Raw genomic sequence first — 21,022 nt, 5'->3', positions numbered from 1 at the left:
CCACATTAGGACACTTTCACTACTGGTGGAAACCACATTGGATGTAATGTCAATGTTTCTCTTCTTTTTTGTGGATGGAATACCACAAGATTGCTTCAGTATCATTTTCCAGAAGTTAGAGTTTTCAGGCAATCCATTATTTAATATTTGGGGTATTGTAAATATTATTGCACAATGAATACAAAAATACAATCACAACTTGATTCACTGTACAGTATAGTCCAGGACTAGGGAAATTACATTTGTCAAGAAAGTATTTATATTGCTGTAAACTAATAATGTGATAATTATGTGATAATATGTATCTTATGGTGCAAATTAAATGCACAGACGAGTCCCCCTCGGTTATGCAATCATCCAAACCGACGAAAACCTTCAATGCTGCCCTCAACCAAACTTAACCACAGTTGAGTCAGCCAATTCAGACAGAAACCCTTTCAAACCACATTTTCCGTTTGAGGATCAATGAAGGACCTTATATTACTAAGTACTGTACCTATGACTATTTGAAATTGTAAATAGGGGTTTTAGGGTTCTGGTCAGGCAGGCTGTGGGTTAACAGAGGCCGCCAGCTCTCTCTCTGTCTCTCTCTCTCTTTCTCTCTCTCTTTCTCTCTCTCTCTCTCTCTCTCTCTCTCTCTCTCTCTGTCTCTCTCTCTCTCTTGGCTGTGGGCACAGTGGAAACAGATGGGCAATGGTGCTCCGTGGCAGACTGCCCCCATTCCCCGTCACACAGTGGTAAGGTACGGAAAATGTTCCTCACAGCAACACGTATAGCAGGAGTCCCCGCAGTTCACACAGGGATCGCTCCTCAGGCTATTCATTCATCCGATATAAAGGCCTCTTTCAGTGTCCATATCCTGAACTACGGGGACCTGCTGCACAGTTGACTGAAGATAACTTGCCTGCACCTTGTCTCTTTCATTTCAGCTGTAAAGTACATTCAGCTGCATTTACTTTCACCAGATATACCATACACTCCCAGCGCTATCTTTGGGATCTCTCTTAGCTAGCGTTCATAGTCAGTTAGAGTTTGTGCAATAATGCGCAAGCAAAATAAAAATACATTCTGGACTTGATTTGAAGCCAGGAGAGTCTGGGACTACTGGCAGAGAGAATGGAGCGACAGGGACACTAGACTTAGGAAAAGAAACCTGCTCTGTTCGTCCTAGCATGGGGGGAGGAGAGAAATGAAGACACAATGCAATAATCTCTTTCGAATTAATTCACTGTCTGAGCTCTGAGAGTCCTTAATTTGGTCCTGCACATGTCACCTCCTCCCTCAATCTCTCACTTGCTCCAACCCTCTCTCTATCTCTCTTCATCCCACTCCTTCTCTCTCTCTCTGCTCTTCCTTCATGGCCTGTTCTCTTACTTTAACACCTATTCTGTTTCTTTCCCTCTTCTTTCACTCTGCCTAAGGTCTTTGTTAGGCAGTCTTTTGTGGTGAATGTGGGGAAGGGAGAATGGGGCGCTGGGAAGAAGTGGAGGCCTGATTGGTAAGGAGAGCGTAGGACCCGGAGCCACGGGAGATGAAATGAGTGTATTTTACAACCATTTTCGCAATCGAGCGAGAGAGAGAGAGAGAGAGAGAGAGAGAGAGAGAGAGAGAGAGAGAGAGAGAGAGAGAGAGAGAGAGAGAGAGAGAGAGAGAGAGAGAGAGAGAGAGAGAGAGAGAGAGAGAGAGAGAGAGAGAGAGGTGGAAGAGGACCATGGATACTCGACCCCATCCTTAATTCATATGGAGAAGTTAACCTTTCTGCATTTGGGTATTCTGAGAGAAAGCTGGGGGCATTTCAAAGAATCCTTCTGTAACCTACATCTGCAGTCCAAATTCATATCCTTGACCTCATTTAACTTCCAACGGAGTCAGAATACTCCGTTCCGCAAGTATTCCTGTCACAACTGGCACTAAATTGACATGGTAAAAACGTGTGTAGATTCCTCCCCCCCCAATTTTTTTTTATTGTGAGTGCGATACAATCACCGATGCTCTGGACAACCCAAGGAAGGTCACTCTGTTTTCCAGCTGGTTGCTCATCCTAAATTGGTCTTGGTTGTCCTAATGAGAATAGATGGTGAGCTGAGGGAGGACTCAGTGGTCAGAGCTGAACCTCTCTTCTGCTCCAGAGAACAGAAAGGTCACAGGAGAGAGAACGAGCCATGCTCACTCTTCCTTCATCCGTCTCATACAACCAGGTCCAATCCACAACAAAGTCATGTCCGGCACATCAAGGAACGACTCAGATGAAAACAAGATATAATCGCGTAAACTTTTTTGCGCATCCTCCTGTAACCATCCAAGTTTGCAGGGCAATGAGTTGAGTTGAGAGAGAGAGAAAACAAAGGTAGAATGGACTGGTAAGAGCTGAAAGCCCTGAACAATAGACAGAAGTGTGGTCTTTAATAATACAGAGGTATGGCTCTCTGGATGGGGCGAGCAGGTAGAAAGGGTCTGGGTGATTTATTGTTTGTCTTGAACAAGTGCATTCAGTAGGTCTGTATCAGCTCTGGGCCTTAAGATACCGGCTCACTTCCAAAACCGATCAAGGTCACCAGAGACCTACGGTATCTCTCCTCAACGATGACATCAGCTTATATTTTTTGCCGTGCATTCTGTCATTTTGTGGTTGTCTTTTTGTTGTTTTTACATACTAGAGGGTGTGCTTCTGGATGAAAAGATCTGCAAAGAGAATGATCAGTGTACCGTACATGGCCGCTTGTTAAGTAGCCTAACTGTATGTGTTTTTCCGTATTTTGTATAGCCCATTTCACAAGCAATGTCACAAAGGACTTCACCTATGCCCATTGAACTACATCTAAACCAACATTAACCCTCAAAGAAAACAAGGTACAACTCAGTGGAAAACTGAAAAATGGAAGAAACTTTGGGAGGAGCAATTCAATGAGTGACCCTTTCCTCCAGAGACGGTTGGTGATACAGAGAGGTTATGACCATGGGCTGAATACAATCATGCAAGAAGAATAGAGATGAAGATACAAAAATGTGCAAGTTAATGATGGCTGAAACGTACCATTTATTCAGAGTTATTAGTACACTGGGCAGTGGTCAGCTACATGTGAGATGAATATACAGTGCAGAAAATCCACATGTCTCCTAGGACACAAGACAATGTACAAACAAGCTTCACAATTATATTCAGATGCATGTGGGCTTCTAACAATTTTTTTTTTTTTTTACCAACTTCAAGGTCATGTGCACCTGATAGGAAACAACTACACTTACAGGTCTAGCAAGTACGGTCACAGGAGCAAAACCTGTCATATCCATCATTGAAGTAGAGGTCAGCTGAAATGCCATAGGGATCAACTTTTGGTGATGAGATTTAGGAACTGTCAATGGATGATGCATTTGATTAGTGGTGCCAAATCACCCTGCCCAGGACTCAAGGAGGCCAGAAGAAGGAAATCACAGCCAAGGTGGAGAAAAGACTCTGATAATATTCCCTCTGGATTTCGTGATACTTGTGTTGGCAGTAGCAACACGTGCAGGGAGGAGCATGGTTTTATCTATCGGTGAAGCAGCGCCCCATTCTTTTCACTCGCCACTGTTTGTACACATACACTCACACTCCCTCTCTCTCCCGCCCCCTCTATCGTTCTCTCTATCTCCCTCTCTCTCTCTGACACACGCGCACACTCGGTGAGACCGTCTGCCTGGGACCAGCACGCACGCACATTCTCTCTCCGCTCTTGCCTCGCGCACCACTGCGGTAAGAGGGCGAAACAGCGGCGGGGACTGACACTGGCACTTGTTTCAACACAAGGCATCACAGGTATAGCCGGACCGTTTAATACTTTCTCACTGGAAAATAAGAGGACTTCACTGACGCCATTCAAGGAGGAGATAACAGCATCTCCGAGATACTTGCCTGCAGCTCAGTGAGAGAAGAAGGGGAAAACTAGAATTTTTTTGCTTCGTGATATCACACATTTAATAACCTTGGAAGTGAGACCTGGTATTTGAGAGAGGATGGGACCTTTACTCTGTTCCATCGTCCTCTGTCTGGGTGCCGCTGTCCCGCAGTTTGTGAAAGGTGAGTGGAAAAGCAGTTAACTGTAGGGATATTAAGAGCCTATGCTTTATCTATACAATTCTTGTTTTCCTTCACGACACAATTTCCCCAAGTAGATAATAATGTAACATGCCGACTTCCAAGTCACGTAATCTGGTAATAGCCTTCTTTATGGTGTCTGCAGCTAGTCCAGCATTTAATTCATTGAAAGTCTGAAGTGAATGTTATTATAAAGAAGCAGTCACAATCGAATCAATAATGTATACAGCAGCCTGCGAGTTTATTCATGGCTCATTTTGCGTTTCTGAAATAAAGACCTAAAATCAAAGGCGCCCTATGCTTGCCGGACTTCAAGCTGTTACTATCTACAGTAGCCTACACTAGTCGACTGTTTCTATAGAAATCATGTTATAGGCGCGCGTAATGTCTCTCATGTAGGCTACTGTAGATTTTGTGAGGCGCGCATCTGAGCAACATGCGAGCGCCATAAAGAATTCCACTATTGTTTAGACAATAATTGCTAAACATAGTTGTCAAATGAAAGCTGTATCTTAAATAAATAAATAAATGCGGTCTAGCTTGTCTAGTTGTTGTCTCAGATTAATCTAGACAAATCGTTTGTTGTTACAACCTGTCCATCATTTATAATCTCTATCCCATGTCGTAGACGGCACTTCAGAATGTCGCTGTCTGGGTCACACAGGCTATAGCACTTTGTTACAGTATGATAAAGAAAATATATGTAGGCCTGCACCGGACGCTGTGTGAACAAGACAAATGAGATTTAAACATTTTATCCTCCTTGGAAATGTCCTCCAGTCGTGTTTTTTGGGATATTTATATATATTTTTATAAATCAGGATCCATGATTTATTATATCACAAATCCTGGACTCTAAAACAGATAGGTTTCCTCTGATATATCTGAAACCTTTCATAGACTGTTAATTGGTCACTGAGATTATACAATGCAACCTACTCCAAATTAAATCCCAGGTTACAGTTGTTTTGTCCCATTCGTTTTAGCTGCTTGGTTGTGCTGTTTTCTTTTTTTCGGCACTCGACTCCATTAAGCCTATGTAAATATGATCGTTGGATTGGAAGAACGCATACAGGTCATGTGATTCTTCCTGTCTTTACTCATTTGGCCCCACGGTAGCCCTTGGTGTCAGCGTTGCCAGCCAGACAGGTTCACTCCCTCCCGAGTGACTGTGCCTGAAGCAGAGATTGTAAGGCTGCCGGGCTCCTGAGCTCGCCCGTGTCAGCTCTCAGCGTCTGCGCTTACAAGACATAATACTCCCTACTTGGCCAGAATAATGAACGCAGAACTGGGGTGCGCTTGTTTTAATGCTCAGCGGGCTACGGGAAAAATAAAATACACCCACTATGACTTGTTTAATTAATAGGCTATCCCATTTAGATTTCTGCGTAGAATACATTGGGATTTTACCCATCTGTTTAATGGCTTGGCTCATCCATTGAGGTACATACTTGCTGAATGTTGTGGTGTTAGAGAAACGTTAATATGGTCTATGAATTATATCTTTCTTCACTTGCTCTCACCAGAGATACAACTCTATCTTTCTTTTGTTGTTTCATGTGATATAATATGGTCAGTTAGATGGGATTATAAACAATGAATCAAGTCTATTGGTGCCTCCAAACGGTATATATATATATATATATATATATATATATATATATATATATATATACAGAGAGAGAGAAGCAGTTGGCTAAATCCATATTTTTGCCAGCAACAAAAGAAAAGCACTCAAGGGCTTAGTAGAGAAACTGTGTCACAGCACAACCCACAAATCAATGTATCCCATGGTGTGTATATTCTCAGCTTCAAGTTTGCAAGTTAGATCCTGTAGTAACCTTGATCGGCACACATTGGAACTGGAAAACATTTTGGGTTTGTGTGGAAAAAAAAGGAAAACGCTATATCAAATCCTTTTTTACAATTCCATTTCTCAGTTAACCCTCTGCATTGTCCAAGACAGCAGGTGTCTTTGGAAACAGCCACAAACAAACACCATTCAGAGCTTCTCAGGGTAGCAGCTCTGTCCACTGAAACATAATCAATGGTCCTGAAACATCTACCTCCAGGTAAAGCTGGCTGCACTGTTCCGTGTCACTGTGCAATACATCACTTCCTCTGTTTGGTTCCTGAGGTGGATTGTCACCCATTGTTTGTGTTCCAGCCTGCCGGACACAGGGCAAACGACTTCAGAGTTCCGCAACCGCCTTCTTCTGTAGACGTAAACATTGTAATCATTAGGATGTGAACGACCTATTTGGGTATTTGTGCTACTCTACACGTCTCACAGTGAGCTTGTTAAAATCTTGATCATCTGGGTTGCAACGTTGTCGATGTCACAATTGCAAAGTACGCGTGACTCTGCCATGTAGACTAGGAATAATGAACCCCCATAAAAGTGAATCATAGTGGACTTTGTTTACAACTGGATTGTATTATTTATGTAATGTATTTTGCTAAATGGCTTGCCTGAGGGCAGACATATTCTCTGGATAGAAATAGTGCTAAGTGAGATGTACAGAATTGTGTTCTTCTGAAGGTTCTAGTTAAGATCTGATCGGCCGAGCAATCTACATGTACATCATCAGAGGCTTATCGCACTTGGGAACTATTCATGATCATGGTAAAGATCAAGGAGACTGGAATGTTGAGCACTGAATCTCCTTATTCATTTCTAATGGCACCATTGCCCTTATCTACAGCATCTTTATGATACTTATCATGGAACCCATCATGAACGCGAAAAGAAATTCAGAATTACAAGATGGGAAAGTCTGTGAGACAGATTCTAGGAATATTAACTTGTGGATTTTTGTCCCTGTCTCTTTTAATAATGAATCCAAGCTGAATTGACCTTGGATGACATTGAAGATGATTATTTGAAGTAAAATTATGCTTATTCTCATAAAGGAAATATTAATCTTCCCCACACTAAGGAAATGAGGGCTTGCATAATCATCAAATAAAACATATTAGCACAACCTGTGGCATAATACATGCTGATGATCCATCCATCTGGAAAGCCCATTAGATTTACCAATCTCTCTGTGAAGGTTGTGTTTGGGTCACTTTTAATAACCTAGTCTTGCAATTTACCTCAATGCCCTTCACCCTTCCTTTCAAATGGCATGGTCTTCAATCAATGGGCAGAGGTCAAACTCCTCAGTGATCATCAGCCAAGATAACAACCAAATCCTGCACAGGCTGGGCTCTGATTGGACAAACTCCCACGTGTATGCAAATAACACTTTGAAACAGGAACAAAAATTAATTAATATTTGCACACTGCCCTCTCTCCTTGATGAAGTGACATTGGCTGTGCCCCTTGTTCTTTCCTAACTCACGTTGGCTGGGTTTGATTGCATAAGTCATTGTCATTACAGATGCTGTTCAGGGCATTTGTCTCATGCTCTGACAGTCTAATGGCTGTGTGTACATGCTGCTGGTGTCCACCCTAACTTTCAGGTCTGACTTATTGCTCCGCATCACGGATGACTCTAATAATACTTGCCTGTTTAAGTCATGTTTGTGATGTCCAAACAGATTAGTCTGTTGACGTACAATTAGGAGTGTATGCATTGAGGACAATGAAGCCTCTGGAAAATGCTCTCTGATAGTCTGAAACAGTCCAGGATTGATTCCCACTGGCAGCGTTGTGTGGTGCTCAGGTGGAATGTTTCTGGTGTCTGTATGTGCAGAGTTTGCACGTTCTCTCCAGGCATACAAGGGTATCCTCCAGATAAATCCTCCAGATAAAAACTTGCACACCAGATCTCTTTTCTGTCCCTGGCCGTGGACAAGGTGAACAGTTGGACTTTGTCCCCCCTGTCACCTTGATATGACAGATCACTGCTCCTAGCTGACCTCAGAAGAAGAGCCACACAATGGGAAATGGCAGGGGAAAATTTTCCTGGGATTGGGTGTGTTGGTATAGCTGTTCCCTGCACATGTGTGTGTGCGTTACGAAGCATGATGAATGAAGATGTATTGATTTACTTCAGTATCATCAGCTTTTAGGCATCTATGATTCAGTAACCTGTGTGTTACGAAACCCACACCAAAGCAGTCTTTTTTGTTGTAGTACTCTCTCTGTATCTCCCAAGGTGGGAATCCCAGCCATTCCTATTTCATAGAACACTTCTTATTTAAAATTAATTTCTTCTGCTTGAATGAGTGCCTTTTTTGACTCATCTCCCTTTTTTGACTCATCTCACGTGACTCAAAACGTCTAATGTTTGATTGGTACTGCCGATGCTGACTGTAAGTGCTCGGGATTTCTCAGTAGGTCCATCACTGAGAAAAATATATCAGTTATTGATTTGTTTACTGGAATGAATCCTATTTCCACTCAGTCAATAGCTTAATTCGGACTATGACTCCACAAAACAGAAATTGGTAACACTTTAGATCCAGGTGCTTGTAATAACATTAATAAACAGGTAACAAGGCCATAGCTAGCACAGTATCAATATCATCATTACAATCATTAACACATATTAATGTTAATCAGCATTTTATGAGGGCCTTATTACTAGTGGGCGAGATTCTGCCCTCAGTCTTGTCTAACGCAGCTGTCAAGTGGGTAATGCTCCGTGCTTTTGATATTTTTCATGTCGCCTGAGGTGCACTTGCGTAAATTCCGCAAAGTTTGCCACGGAGTAGGTGTCGCTACGTTACATGACTGCCTGGAGGTATTGGGAGGAGTAGCGAAGCATTAGAGCAGTGGTGCTTCTCCCAAATAGCCTCATTTCTTACAGCAATTATTTCAAAAATCACATCTGAATAAAGACCATAAATCAGTCAATCAAGCAAATGTATTTATGGAGCAATGTCACATGTACATTTTAAGGGTTTCCATTGTCTAGATGTTTAAGTTGTTTGAGACGTGATATCAGACATCCCAACCTGCAGAGACTCATGTCCGGTGGTTGGTTCCCCCCCCCCCCCCGGGGCGCAGTCCGCACGCATGATGTACCCCCTCAACCAGCACGTACCACCCCCCCCCCCCCCCCCCCCCCCCCCGGGACACAATCAGGACGCGTGATATGCACCTGTTTCGACCATGAATGGCCATTGCACACACGTCTCGCGCTCCCTCTAAATACAAAATCCCTGTGGTAATTTGGTAACAAACCAGATCAGTGATTATCCACACTATGCTGTACACGGTCCCCTTCAAGACTGCACATTCAATCAATGCTGTGAATGTTGTTGATATGGAAGCACTACTACAAAACAGTCATCAAAAATATAGTGGAATGTTGTGTTTTGCACAATGTTGCCCATGTGTATTAAATGCCACTTGGACATTAGAAAGGAGACACTGCAGGGCTGTTTGCAATGTGAAGGACAGCTGAATCAGCCAGTGGTAACTGCCAGGGCATTGTACCCACAGCACGGGCAAACAGAGACCATTTGGCTGTACTTTCTTACTTGGTAATGCCTGTCATACCATACTGTCATCGTAGTCATAGCCGGAAAAGCACAAAGACAACATTTATTAACATAATAAAAAGATATAATGCAAAGTAAAGTCGTTATCCGTCATGAGGAATCTGAGATTGCGGTGACACAGGAAAAAATGCTTGCCAGTACAAATTTGTCCTGGGCAACTGAACCTAGAGATTTGGACTGTTGCACCTACGGGACACGACAATAATAAATGTTTCATTTGATTTGAAGTGTATTAATTGTTTTGGCAGATGAATTACATAAATTAAATCAGATGAAGACTTTGGATTACACCAGTGCATTAGCTGGAACCAGGAGCTTTTGCGGTTCCAATTTATTGGCTAGTATGTGTGAAGTAGTCCAAAATTTTCAGCAGAACGAATGCAAACGACATAGTCCACCATAAGAATAATTTAGAACTCGACCACTGAAAGAACTCGTGTGGTTTTCTGAGCTTGTCTTCCTATTGTGTCCTGCATTCTACTCCCTCCATTGAGGTGATGGGTCGGATATCAATCAATCACATTTATTTACATAGCACGTGTCAACCAAAGTGCTAGATATTAATAAATATAGAAATATAGATATTTCCTACAGTAAATTAAAAACCATAAACAACTGACCACGATATGAACAGATGTGCAGTCATGTTCAAAGCCAGTTGAGGTTTTTAGCAAAAAGCGCATTTTGGGTACACTACAAACAAGGCCTCGGAAATGTTTGTGATCTTAAAGTAATTTTAAGGAGATTATGGAGCAAAGACAGTGGAATGACGTTCAAGGTTGTGATATTTTATCTATTCACGAGTAACCATTGCCATATTCATTTGTGTGTTTTTTATCGGCAGTTCCAGAGACAATACAGTGAGTTTTCATTTCTTTTATGTCACAATACTAACAGGTTAAAATATAGTCAAAGTTAACTTTTCCACTACTGGCTATTTCATATAACTGATCCGAAAGTAAGGCTGGACCATTTCTTGAGTTCCATTGTTCATAACAATTCAAGAGGATCTATATAAAAACACTCCTCATGTTAATTGAACAGTTTGACATTTCCTGTGTAAGAAGGCACAACATAGGTGTAGGGTTTTAATTTCACGAACGATAAATTTGTTCTAAGCTCTTAAGCTCATGGCATAATTGATGTACAGCACACATATTTGTCAGGATCTACACCATACTTATGCTTGCCTTAGTCAAGGCATTATTGCAATTGCAAAAATAGCTTTTTGTCCTTTCATGAAATCTCCCCACGAGGGCATAGAACACTTTATTTTCAATAAGCTGAATCATTTTATCACCAATCAGATGCGCAAAGGTGGCTTAAGATCGTTCCGTGGACACGCACAGAGGGATCAACAAGTACATTTAAGATCTAGTAGAGATGCATGTACGAGGAACGCTTTCTCCAGGATGCATGCGTGCTAGATCCAGTAGTGAGGTTACGTCCCTCAGCACTCTGTTCCTCTTCTTTGCCTCATTCCACGCCCCTGTTCCCTACCCCCCCACCCCCACTCCCTGTTACCATCTCCCCTCTCTTCTTTAGCTGACTCTCACAGCATGATGCTGTTAGGCCCGTTAGCTACATTAGGCACAGGCAATATCACAGATTTTGTCTGTGCATTTCATCTCATTCCCGGCCTCATCAGCTCTCCTGGAGTTCACAGCATATTCCATGCTCTGTTAACTTTTATTTAATTTGATTTGCCAGGGCTTGTGACTGTACAGTATGACAGTATGTGATTGTGTGTGTGCGTGTACACGCATGAGTGTGTGCGTGGCTGTATTTGTCTCTATGGGTGCCATGCGGAAGTTTTGCCATATCAAAAGCTTTGAGAGGTAACCCAGAAATGTCACACGTACAAAGTTATTCTGGATCTAGGCTAAGACGTTGCTTTAGATTTGAAGCTTCACTCATTTTCCTGATAAACAGCATATGAGCTCTCAAATGACTTACCAAAACCTCCTAATTTATTCATGTTTTTCCATTTTTAAGAATATCCATAATTACTTAAGCTGTGCTGAACGTGAATGACGCCTTATAGTGGTATGTGAATGTATGTGTGAATGTGTGAATGTGCATGGTGTACGTGCATGGTGTACGTGCATGGTGTATGTACGGTATCAGTATCTCAGAGGGGTTATTTGGTTTATAAAACTTGAGAAGAAATAAAACGAAAGCTATCTCTACTGAAGATTGAGGTGTGATTCGCTAAGCCAAATATCTCCAGTCCAGCTGTGCTCAATTACCCAAGGGAGCAGAGCCAAGAGAACAACTTAGATAGAGACTATGTGGAATGCCTCCACTGAGCATGTGTTTGGGGCAATATTTGGATACAGAATATTTTAGCTTCAAAGTAACCATTAAATAACATTCGAGGTTCAAATTGTTGAAGACATGGGAAAGATTACAGAATGTGTGGACGCAGTACTGAAGAAGGCATTGCACACTTTTAGATAATGGTTGGGGTTTGAGTCAGAGGTACCAGCATAGTTCCCAGCCAGAAGGAAGTTCAGCTGCCCTGACTTGGTCCATGAGCATGGTGTTTCTTTGGAGTAGTGGGACAATCGGTTGCAATCTCTTGCACCAGAATGGTGATGAAGAAAAGTGTTACAATCCTAAAAGGAGTTTGGGCTTGGGGATTGAAAGGGTTAGGGTTAAAAAAGAAATCCTACATTTTTCCTTTGAAGCGTCATTTTCAAGGCACCTGCTCGTCCTCTTGGGCATCGTCTCTCTCTCTCTCTCTCTCTCTCTCTCTCTCTCTCTCTCTCTCTCTCTCTCTCTCTCTCTCTCTATCTCTCTCTCTCTCTCTCTCCCTCTCCCTCTCCCTCTCCCTCTCCCTCTCCCTCTCCCTCTCCCTCTCCCTCTCCCTCTCCCTCTCCCTCTCCCTCACCCTCTCCCTCTCCCTCTCTCTCTTTCATTCTCTCACTCCCCCTCTTCCCCTCTCCCATGAGTTGGAAGGTTTAGAAGACGCCTGCTTCAAAGGTCATATTATTCTTTTGCTCTCCAACTCCATACATTTAGTTTTATGTCTGCTTGTCAGTTGCTATGTGATTTTGATATATCACGAGGCAGCGGTGTGTTCTGTCCAGACATTAGTTTAGCGCTACACCACTTCATAAAATAGATCTCAAATGGTAAAGGCATGAGGTAGTGTAACTTTTTCAGTTCTCTGCTGCTTCTTCTCCATTGCAAGTAATAATAATAGTAATAATACAACATTTGGGTGTGGGTGTGATGTGGTCATCAGGATCCTTGCTGCACTGTTTTGAACATACTGCAATCTCTGCAGGCTCTTGTTAGGGATCCCAATGAGAAGTGCGTTACAGTAACCCAGTCTGGAGGAGACAAAGTCATAATAGGTCTTGTTCATCACAACGGGTGGTGTGGAGGTTCCATCAGTTTCCTCTGAGAAAGGAAGAATTGTTAGTAGTCAGAGATATCTAGATAGAGATATCCAGAGGTTCTCTTCTACCTCAGCTGTGTAAACACAATGAATAGAAGATCCTTGTTTAATTTTGCTGCGTAATGCCACTGTGATAAGCTATCAAGCACATAATCATCCCAAAAAGAATAAAATGAAGAATTGTGTCTGAATGTAGCATTCCTGTATAGATCATTTTGCTCCTTTCATTTTTCTAAAAGGATTACATTTGCCAAGCCAGGTGGCCCCAGAGCCTAACCTGCCCTCTGTATTATTTAGTGTTTGCCGAGGATGAAATATTCACTAGCATGTTCTTTAATCTCGCCCAGATGCAGTAGGTAGGCCTGACACACCTAAGTATTCTTTTCACACAGTCTTAGGCCTTGGAGGCTAAGACTGATCACACGTGTTCACAGAGAGCTCTAATTATATCACATCACCTCCTAATGTATTCCTTGGCAAGCTGCTGCTGTTTGCCTCCTGATCTAGTTTGATGTCAGGAACAAACACTGTGATAGGTTAGTCACTACACTGCATGATTTGCGTACACAAGTTTGTGTCGTGCATATGCTAAGGTTTTGGCCGTCCTGCATTTTCGAAGGCTTTGTTTAACCTGAGTGGTTTGATTCCCCGATACCTTCAGCAACACTTCTTAAACACACTTGAACACACACACACGTAAACACACAAAACTGCAGAAGAAACTTCACTAAGAGTCTTGCCAAGTGGAGGGTGTTGGATGGCGTGTTAGACTTTGGCAGGCATACCACAATCGTGACAATGATGACACTTCATCTTTCATATCACGATGACGTGTTACAATTGTTTGGTGGATCTTTGGGAGGAGATATAAGACAGTGTTTCACAAACAGTCCCATGAGGATAATGGGTACAAAATAGTTTCTTAGTTACGATGGCTGCGGTCTGTCATCGGAGTCGTGCAACAAAAGTGAGACATCTGCCTTTAGTTCCTAAATCTGTCATTCATAGTTTATGTCTTTGGGCAGAAACTAGTTAGAAAATTGGACAACTTTTGAAGCATTGGGTTGTTGTGATTTATTTCGTTCTGTGACACAGCAGACTTTGAGATGTTGCAAGACTCCATTACTTGATCAAATTATTCTTGAAAATGTTTTGGTCGGGAGGAGTCATTTCGTATTCATTCAAAAAGCATTGAGTAACTACACCACAAAAACAAGAAAGTTTAATGAGTCAACCGTTTATGAAACAGGTCACGATAATGCCTAACATACCAATAAATATTCATCCGTCTCTCATCTCTCTAATATTCTGCTACATCATGCGGTGCTCTGTTACGCCTTTAACTACCCATGCTACCCCAAATCCCTTCTCACCATCACCGAGTACTCAAATCAGAGTCTCATCTCACCACATGTTTTATGGATAATATCATCACTACAACTAAGGCACGAGGGGGAATCTGGTAGTTCTTGTTCTGGAAAGATAGAAGTACAAAAGATTGGCTCAAGCCTGAAGCAGGGCATCTGTTAATGTGAGAGTGGAGGAGGAAGGTGACAGAATGTTTTGTTTAAATTGGTCAGCTTCAGAAATTCAAAAGCAAAGTGACCTAAATGACTATGACACGTATCGGTAACTGAGAGGACTTTGCCATTTCAAAGCTAATATTTAAAGCTAAGGCATTTAGTGTGGTACATCATCATCAATTCCAATCACTGGACTGATCCAACGTTTACTCATGAGGACAGTTCGAATGGATCCTAGTTAAATGGGAACAATCACCTGCCTAACAATACCTGACAAACTGAATCAGAAGCAGAGAAGGAGAATGACAGCAACTTGCACTTACACTTCATAAAACGTTTGGACGTTGGCCGTTTGGCAGTGCTCGAACAGGACCTTGGGAATCTAGAGTGACCAAACATGTTTTTAAGAGCTTAAACAGTACGTTTAGAAGCCAGGGTTTACCTTCATGATATTTGACTGAACGCTACCTGTCAGCTGAAGTGTGAAAGAAGACCTGTCAGTAACTGTATGCAATATACATTTTCTAGAATTTAGCAAGGTTAAGTGGACTGTGGAAAAAATAAAACGTTATATAGCTGTGAAGAGTTCGTTTTGGATTTCAGCTTTTACAACCTATTACACAACGTTTTAAATTCTTGACACTGGCAGATGTCCCAAATTATAGTCACTCAGTAATACATTCTTCCACTCTTGCTTTACGTGCTGAGAAAGTGTCTGAAATCTTTATTAACAGTTTTTTTTAACCTCCATATTCACATTTAAAGAGTTTCTCTTGAAATTCCTGGAACTTTATGATTTACTGAGCTATAGAGTAGGTTCACCATCCAGGAGCCTAGTTGTCCATGTTCTAGACGACTTACTAAGCCCTGGAACCTGGCAAGGCCCTGAGCAGAGTGCATAATCGCTGGCCCCAGACCATGATGAGGTGAAGTATTGATCTCTTCCACAGACGAAAGCCCTCTGTGTACCTCTGAAGGGCTTAGAGCAGGCTGAGGAGAAGACCAGGCATTGCGCCCGTAATGAGGGCTACTGAGGTTAGAACAGGGACCAGCTTAGTCTTAACAAGGAAAGAGACCTTTACCCTCACAGGGGAAAGAAGCTAGCTGGACAAATTTCATTCCGGCCACCTCCTCCACTCCCCCGTTCTGATTGTCATTGTTTGAACTAACCCTAACCCTAACCACACGGATCGGGGCCAAGATGGCTTTTGAGAAATGCAGGGCTCCTCAATGGTTTCCCCCACACCGCAAATAGTTGGGGAAGCAATTTTGATTAAAATCTTGGTTTTATGGAAGGAAAGTAGTGGAGGTGGTCTCAAGTGTATGGGAGCACTTATCAGACAAAGTGGTCCATGTGGATAAGCTGACTCGGAATGGTCCATCCATGGTTTGGATGGAGACATCGAGATGTCTGGGACCACTGATTTGGTCTTCAGACATGGAACCCAAGCAACAGGAAGAGTATGTGTGTGTCTGTGTTTGTAGTTCAAGTGATAATTATATTCAGGGAAGCCACCTACCTCACAGTGACCGAAGGACAACCACACCACGGTGATTATAGGGTTTGGGTTCAGTCCCAAACCACACTGTACTACATCCATGACCACAGCGGTTTGAGTTTCAAAATGCTAAGCGCTGACATCATGGTGACTGGTGAGGACCCGAGTAGGAAACAGTAGCAGAGAGGAGACATCGTTTTGTCGTAGTTCCAATGTCAGATCAACCATTCAAAGAGGAATATGAATATCGTGTGTCATTGTGATCTCTGGGCTATTGCCACATATGAGTCACGTCAGCCTTTGAGATTTGTTTTCCTGTTTGAAATGAAGAAATTAAGACCTCTTCGCCTGAACTCCCGTGTGGTCTCGGACGTCACGGACACTTGCCAGATGCATTTAACCCAGACGAGGGGGCAAGTTTAAAGGAGGGCCGTCAGCGATTCCGTCTTCACAGCACCTTCACAGGAACCTCTCATCTTCAAACCCCTCGCAGCGAGGCACAGCAGATTTATCTCTCTGGACTGTGGCCCTCCCAAAAGCAGCAGAGCCTGCTCCCTGTCATTGAAACATGCTATGGCTGTCATAGCTTGAAATGCATCACTCACTCTCTCTCTCTCTCTCTCTCTCTCTCTCTCTCTCTCTCTCTCTCTCTCTCTCTCTCTCTCTCTCTCTTTCTCCATGCATTGTTTTGCGGCTTCCTTTGAGAACAGACTCTCGCCGTGATGTCTTGGTAGGACCACGGCGTCTGTCTTCCTGTTTGCTTGCGGTGCCAAAGGCCTTTCGTTATTTTCTCAATATCTTCCTCTCCTCGTTCTGTTGCCTGTGGCCTACACCAAACGTGTTCCTTCCAGCCATTATACCCAATTAGCAGGATAGAAGTGCCCCCGCCCCCCCACACCCGCTACCACAGTATGTGGAATACAGAAGTGAGATGAATCAGGCGCTTTTATTCTTTTGATGAGAACAATGTCCTATTCACAAAGCCTTTTGTGTTCTATCATGGTTGGTCGTAACTGGGTCTCTGTATGTGAACCATAGAATGAGAAGAATGTATAGAATAGGCACCATAATAGGTCTGTTTTGGAGATATTCCGTCAGCCATTTAGCCCAGAAAGCAAGCTTCTGTTAGGGTTGTCCTAATGTCGAAAAGGCTTATTAATGGTTGACTGGAAAGCCAAGGGATCCTAGGCTTCCACAGCCTTTTAGGGTGAGTGTGTGTGAACGAAACAGTCCGACATAAGTGTCCTAACCCCAAGGCTCTCTCCCTGTGTTTGTCTCCCCGTCTTCTGTAGGGGAAGTGTGTGAACCCAGTCCTGGTGCGAACGGGGCTACCTGTCTGAATTCTCAGACATACGAGTTCTTCTCATGTGAGTCGCAAGGGGGTTTCTCGGTGCGCCGGTATAGTGCAGAGTTCAGTAAGAGAGAACCACAGAATCTCCCCCCCGTGAAATAACACATGTTTCATCTTTCGTCGCGTCTGCAAGGACACAGTTAGTCAAAGCCATAGATGGCTGGGGCTGGTGGTAAAGCGAGGCAGGGCGTGAGCATCTGTCAGTGCGGTATCGGTGGTGTCATATGTAACCGCTCACAGGTGGCGAGGTGTGTTCCCCTTTTTTGCATTGTTAAAATGGCAGCCCATCTGCTGTGTGACAGCTTGGCTTCCCCCTGCTCATGCCACGCTCCCCTGCCTCCCTTCCTTTCCTCCAAGGCAACGCTCTGTCGAAACGCAGTCGAATCCTTGATCCCCCGTAAACAATCCACGTACAGTGTGACGTTCGAACCGATATTCATATCCGCACACTTCTTTTTTTTCAATCCACCTCCTCCCTCTCTCTCTTTTTGCCCCAATTCCCCTATAATCCATCGTTCTTTATTTCTGGCCATTCCGTCCGACGATCCCCTATCCTTAATCATTCATTCACTCACACACGCAAACAAACACGAGAGCTTGTCCCTGTCTCACTTTTCACCTCTGTGTGCTGGCTGTCATGTTTTATTTACACGTACGGCCGGAAAGTCATGAAAAAGTAAAACGAGCGAAGGCAAGGATTTTGACCCAGCCCACAGCTTCACCAGAAAGTAGCAAATGGGACTTTTCGAAAGAGAAGCGGGCGGCAAATAAGTAGCATTCTAATATCGTAACCGTTCTCTTTGGCAATGTGTTTTTACTGCAATGAAGCACTACGCGCCAGGCGTGGGTTCTCTTTTCAGTGTGTATTTTACTTTCCACCAAGTGCATGTGGAAAATACAACATGATTAAATGCAGAAAGGCGTTTTAAAAAAAGTACTTGCGAATAAAACAATAGCTACTGTGTAACAGTCAGCGGCTTTGTCCTAGGCTCAGGGGATGTTCTTGGCTTTCTGACAGATCACAGCTCTGCCAGGGAAACAAATGTAGGCTTTTAAACCTTGACATGACATCTACATACAATGGATAGGGGGGTTAAGACCGAAACACATTCAATGTAAGAGAAAAAGAGTTCAAGAAATCTGACAGTGATCTTCCTATACAAGATTGAAGATATCAAACCTTGAATCTGTCACTGACTGAATGTTTACTGCTTCCCTTGCCAGTCTTGCAATCTGACACAGATTTGGGAAACAAATTGATGAACAGTGCACAACAATGATCGCCCCGTTCTAGGGAAAGGTTGTGTGTCAAAACGTTGCCTTAGTCTTTCAGAGAGTTGATGTAGATGAAGTGTGTTTGTTCAACTTTATCTCGGGCGTGAAATATCAATTTAATTGCAATTCCATGTTTTTATTTCTTTTTTTCCTACTCAAAAACAAGTACTCAAAACAATGGCTGTAAATGTGCTGTGTTATTATAACTTGATCACAAAACACTTGTTAATACGAAACCAAGCCAGAAAGAATAACATTACATACTGTGTACTATTCTTACATTCAATGGATTATTGTCTAGTTTCAAAGAGTTTAAATACATGTCTAATGGAAGCCAGATGAGTAGCAAGGGAGACTCCCTGTTCATTTCTTCTTTGTACGGATTCTCTCTCTCTCCCCCCCCCCTTTTATCTCTCTCTCCCCCCCTTGATCTCTCTCTCTCTCTTTCTCTCTCTCTCTCTCTCGTCTGTCTACCAAAAGCCACATGTCAACATCGCAGCCAGTGGTTTGTGGAGGACTTTACCCATTACTTCTGTAGGGGCTGACAAGCCTGGAAACATGGGGATGGATGGTTTTTTACATTTTCCTCGCGAGGAAGCCATTTGTTTCTAGTTAAGGGGCTGTGCACAAATGTTGGAATCCCTTAGAAGGCACTCTGGGATAATGAGTGGCACCAAGACATGATCGCCAGTTCTCTAAAGTGCGTTAGCTAAATGGTGACACACTGTAACAAAGGACGACTCACCCAGCAGATTTTCTGAACGGGTGTCATTTCACAGTCTCAGCGAGGACTGAGATGTGCTCTCACCTCTTCACTTCTTTCATCTGTTTTCAGCAGCTGATCTGCATGACTCATTTTACAGCATTTCCATTACACTCAGTCAAAGCCACCTTGATTGCATTATTAAAGTCTTGTTGTGGAACAAATAACCTAATGTGGATGAGATAAAGGTGAAATTCAGTGTTGCACCACATATTTAAATGGAAACAGGAAAAATAAAGAACAAAAGAAGGCATTCACAGCTAGAAGACTTTACTACCATCTTCTTTAATCGTCGTTATTTCTGCCAAATCAATGGTTCAATCTTCAAAGAGTCTTTCATGGGAGTAATCCCTTTGGCTGCATGTAAAGTGCAAAGAACCAAGGAAATCTTGAGGTGTTGAAGTAAAGTAATCTAGAAGTTTGCAGCAGTTGAGTTCATGTTTCACTCTGTTTGAATCCTCCAAAAGCGTCCTTTAATAACGTTTCACTCCACCAGTCTATTCTTCATCCTCGATGAATGCACTCACGTGTAAACCCACAACTTCTGAGTCTTGATCGCACATTTTGAATCGTTTTGATCTGGTCAGATGTCGAAAGACATTTCCTGCTATTGGTGGATTCATATGAATCCATTTTACCCACAGCAGCAAGCAAACCTTTCAAAAAAAGTACTCAAAGCTGCTTTCTATTCAACATGCACAAGCAAGATTGCACTTGTAAGTTCCAGTGCTTCAGATTTATCACCAGACCACTTGACAGACACAAACAGGATTTGTCAACCACAGAGGGGTGTCTCAGCTGCCAGCATTAGCAGTGACAGTGCTGTCATTCCTGATACCACACTGCTAAATGGAGATAAGATCCATTACCCAGATTGGTTTTGACCTTGTCGTGGACTGGGGGCCGAGGGCCATAGAGCACGAGTGATATGCATTTCTCTGCCGTCGCATTAGGTCCTTTTCGTCAGCACCATTCAGCATTATCCAGGCGTCACTGTCGCGGTTTCACAGCTCAAGGATTTGATAAGTCATTAGATAGCACATTATATATTCATTGAGGTCATTGCTGCCATCGATTTCTTTTGACTATCAGTCCATTGTTGAATATAGAACTGAAATGGACACTGAAAAGACTGAACCATATTTGAGCCAAAGCAGGCCAGTTTTTACGATGTGAATTTTGAGAAATATTTTGGGACAAAACGTTTTTGGAGGCTGTGACTCATTTTCTGGAGTCACTATGTTGCTGGTGCAAAGCAATGAAAAAGTAACCAGACAGTACTACTGTAAAGCAGAGGGTACATCACTTCACGAAAACTCTGAAAACTGATACGACCAAATGGTGGACATTTACATAAAGCGAGTATTAATTTGCGAATCAAGAACATAATCTCTTAGACGAATAGTAAAATGACTCAAATGTAATTATTCTGGCTAGATCAAACCCTGGATATATCCTGTAGCATAGAGAAATAAGAATATATATATATATATATATATATATATATATACTGCCCATTGCTTTGGACAATACTCAAACTCGCTTATATTTATATTGTTGTCAAGTATATTCAATAACTCAGCAGAATATCAATGCAAACAGATTACAGTTCATACTAAAACATTTTTGAATGTTACCGATCTGTTCGTACCAGATATGTATTTTGTTAACTG

The 21,022-nt window shown here is 42.6% G+C and overlaps 1 protein-coding gene across 3 annotated transcripts in view; it reads left to right on the top strand.

The window, feature by feature from the left end:
• Positions 1-3,595: 3,595 nt before the first annotated feature.
• The window catches only part of LOC124486747 (EGF-like repeat and discoidin I-like domain-containing protein 3), an 82,360-nt gene continuing 64,933 nt past the window's right edge, over positions 3,596-21,022 (top strand). The window contains exons 1-2 of one of the 3 annotated variants that reach the window (XM_047048537.1): positions 3,596-4,057; positions 17,253-17,327. In XM_047048537.1, coding sequence (XP_046904493.1) covers positions 3,994-4,057; positions 17,253-17,327 — 139 coding nt within the window. In that variant the 5' untranslated portion in view covers positions 3,596-3,993. The remainder of the gene's footprint in view (positions 4,058-17,252; positions 17,328-21,022) is intronic. The other 2 variants (XM_047048539.1, XM_047048538.1) reach the window with 2 other exon arrangements.

This window comes from Hypomesus transpacificus, chromosome 24, assembly GCF_021917145.1.
Source record: "Hypomesus transpacificus isolate Combined female chromosome 24, fHypTra1, whole genome shotgun sequence".
Taxonomy (NCBI): domain Eukaryota; kingdom Metazoa; phylum Chordata; class Actinopteri; order Osmeriformes; family Osmeridae; genus Hypomesus; species Hypomesus transpacificus.
This window is presented reverse-complemented; position numbering and strand designations above follow the sequence as displayed.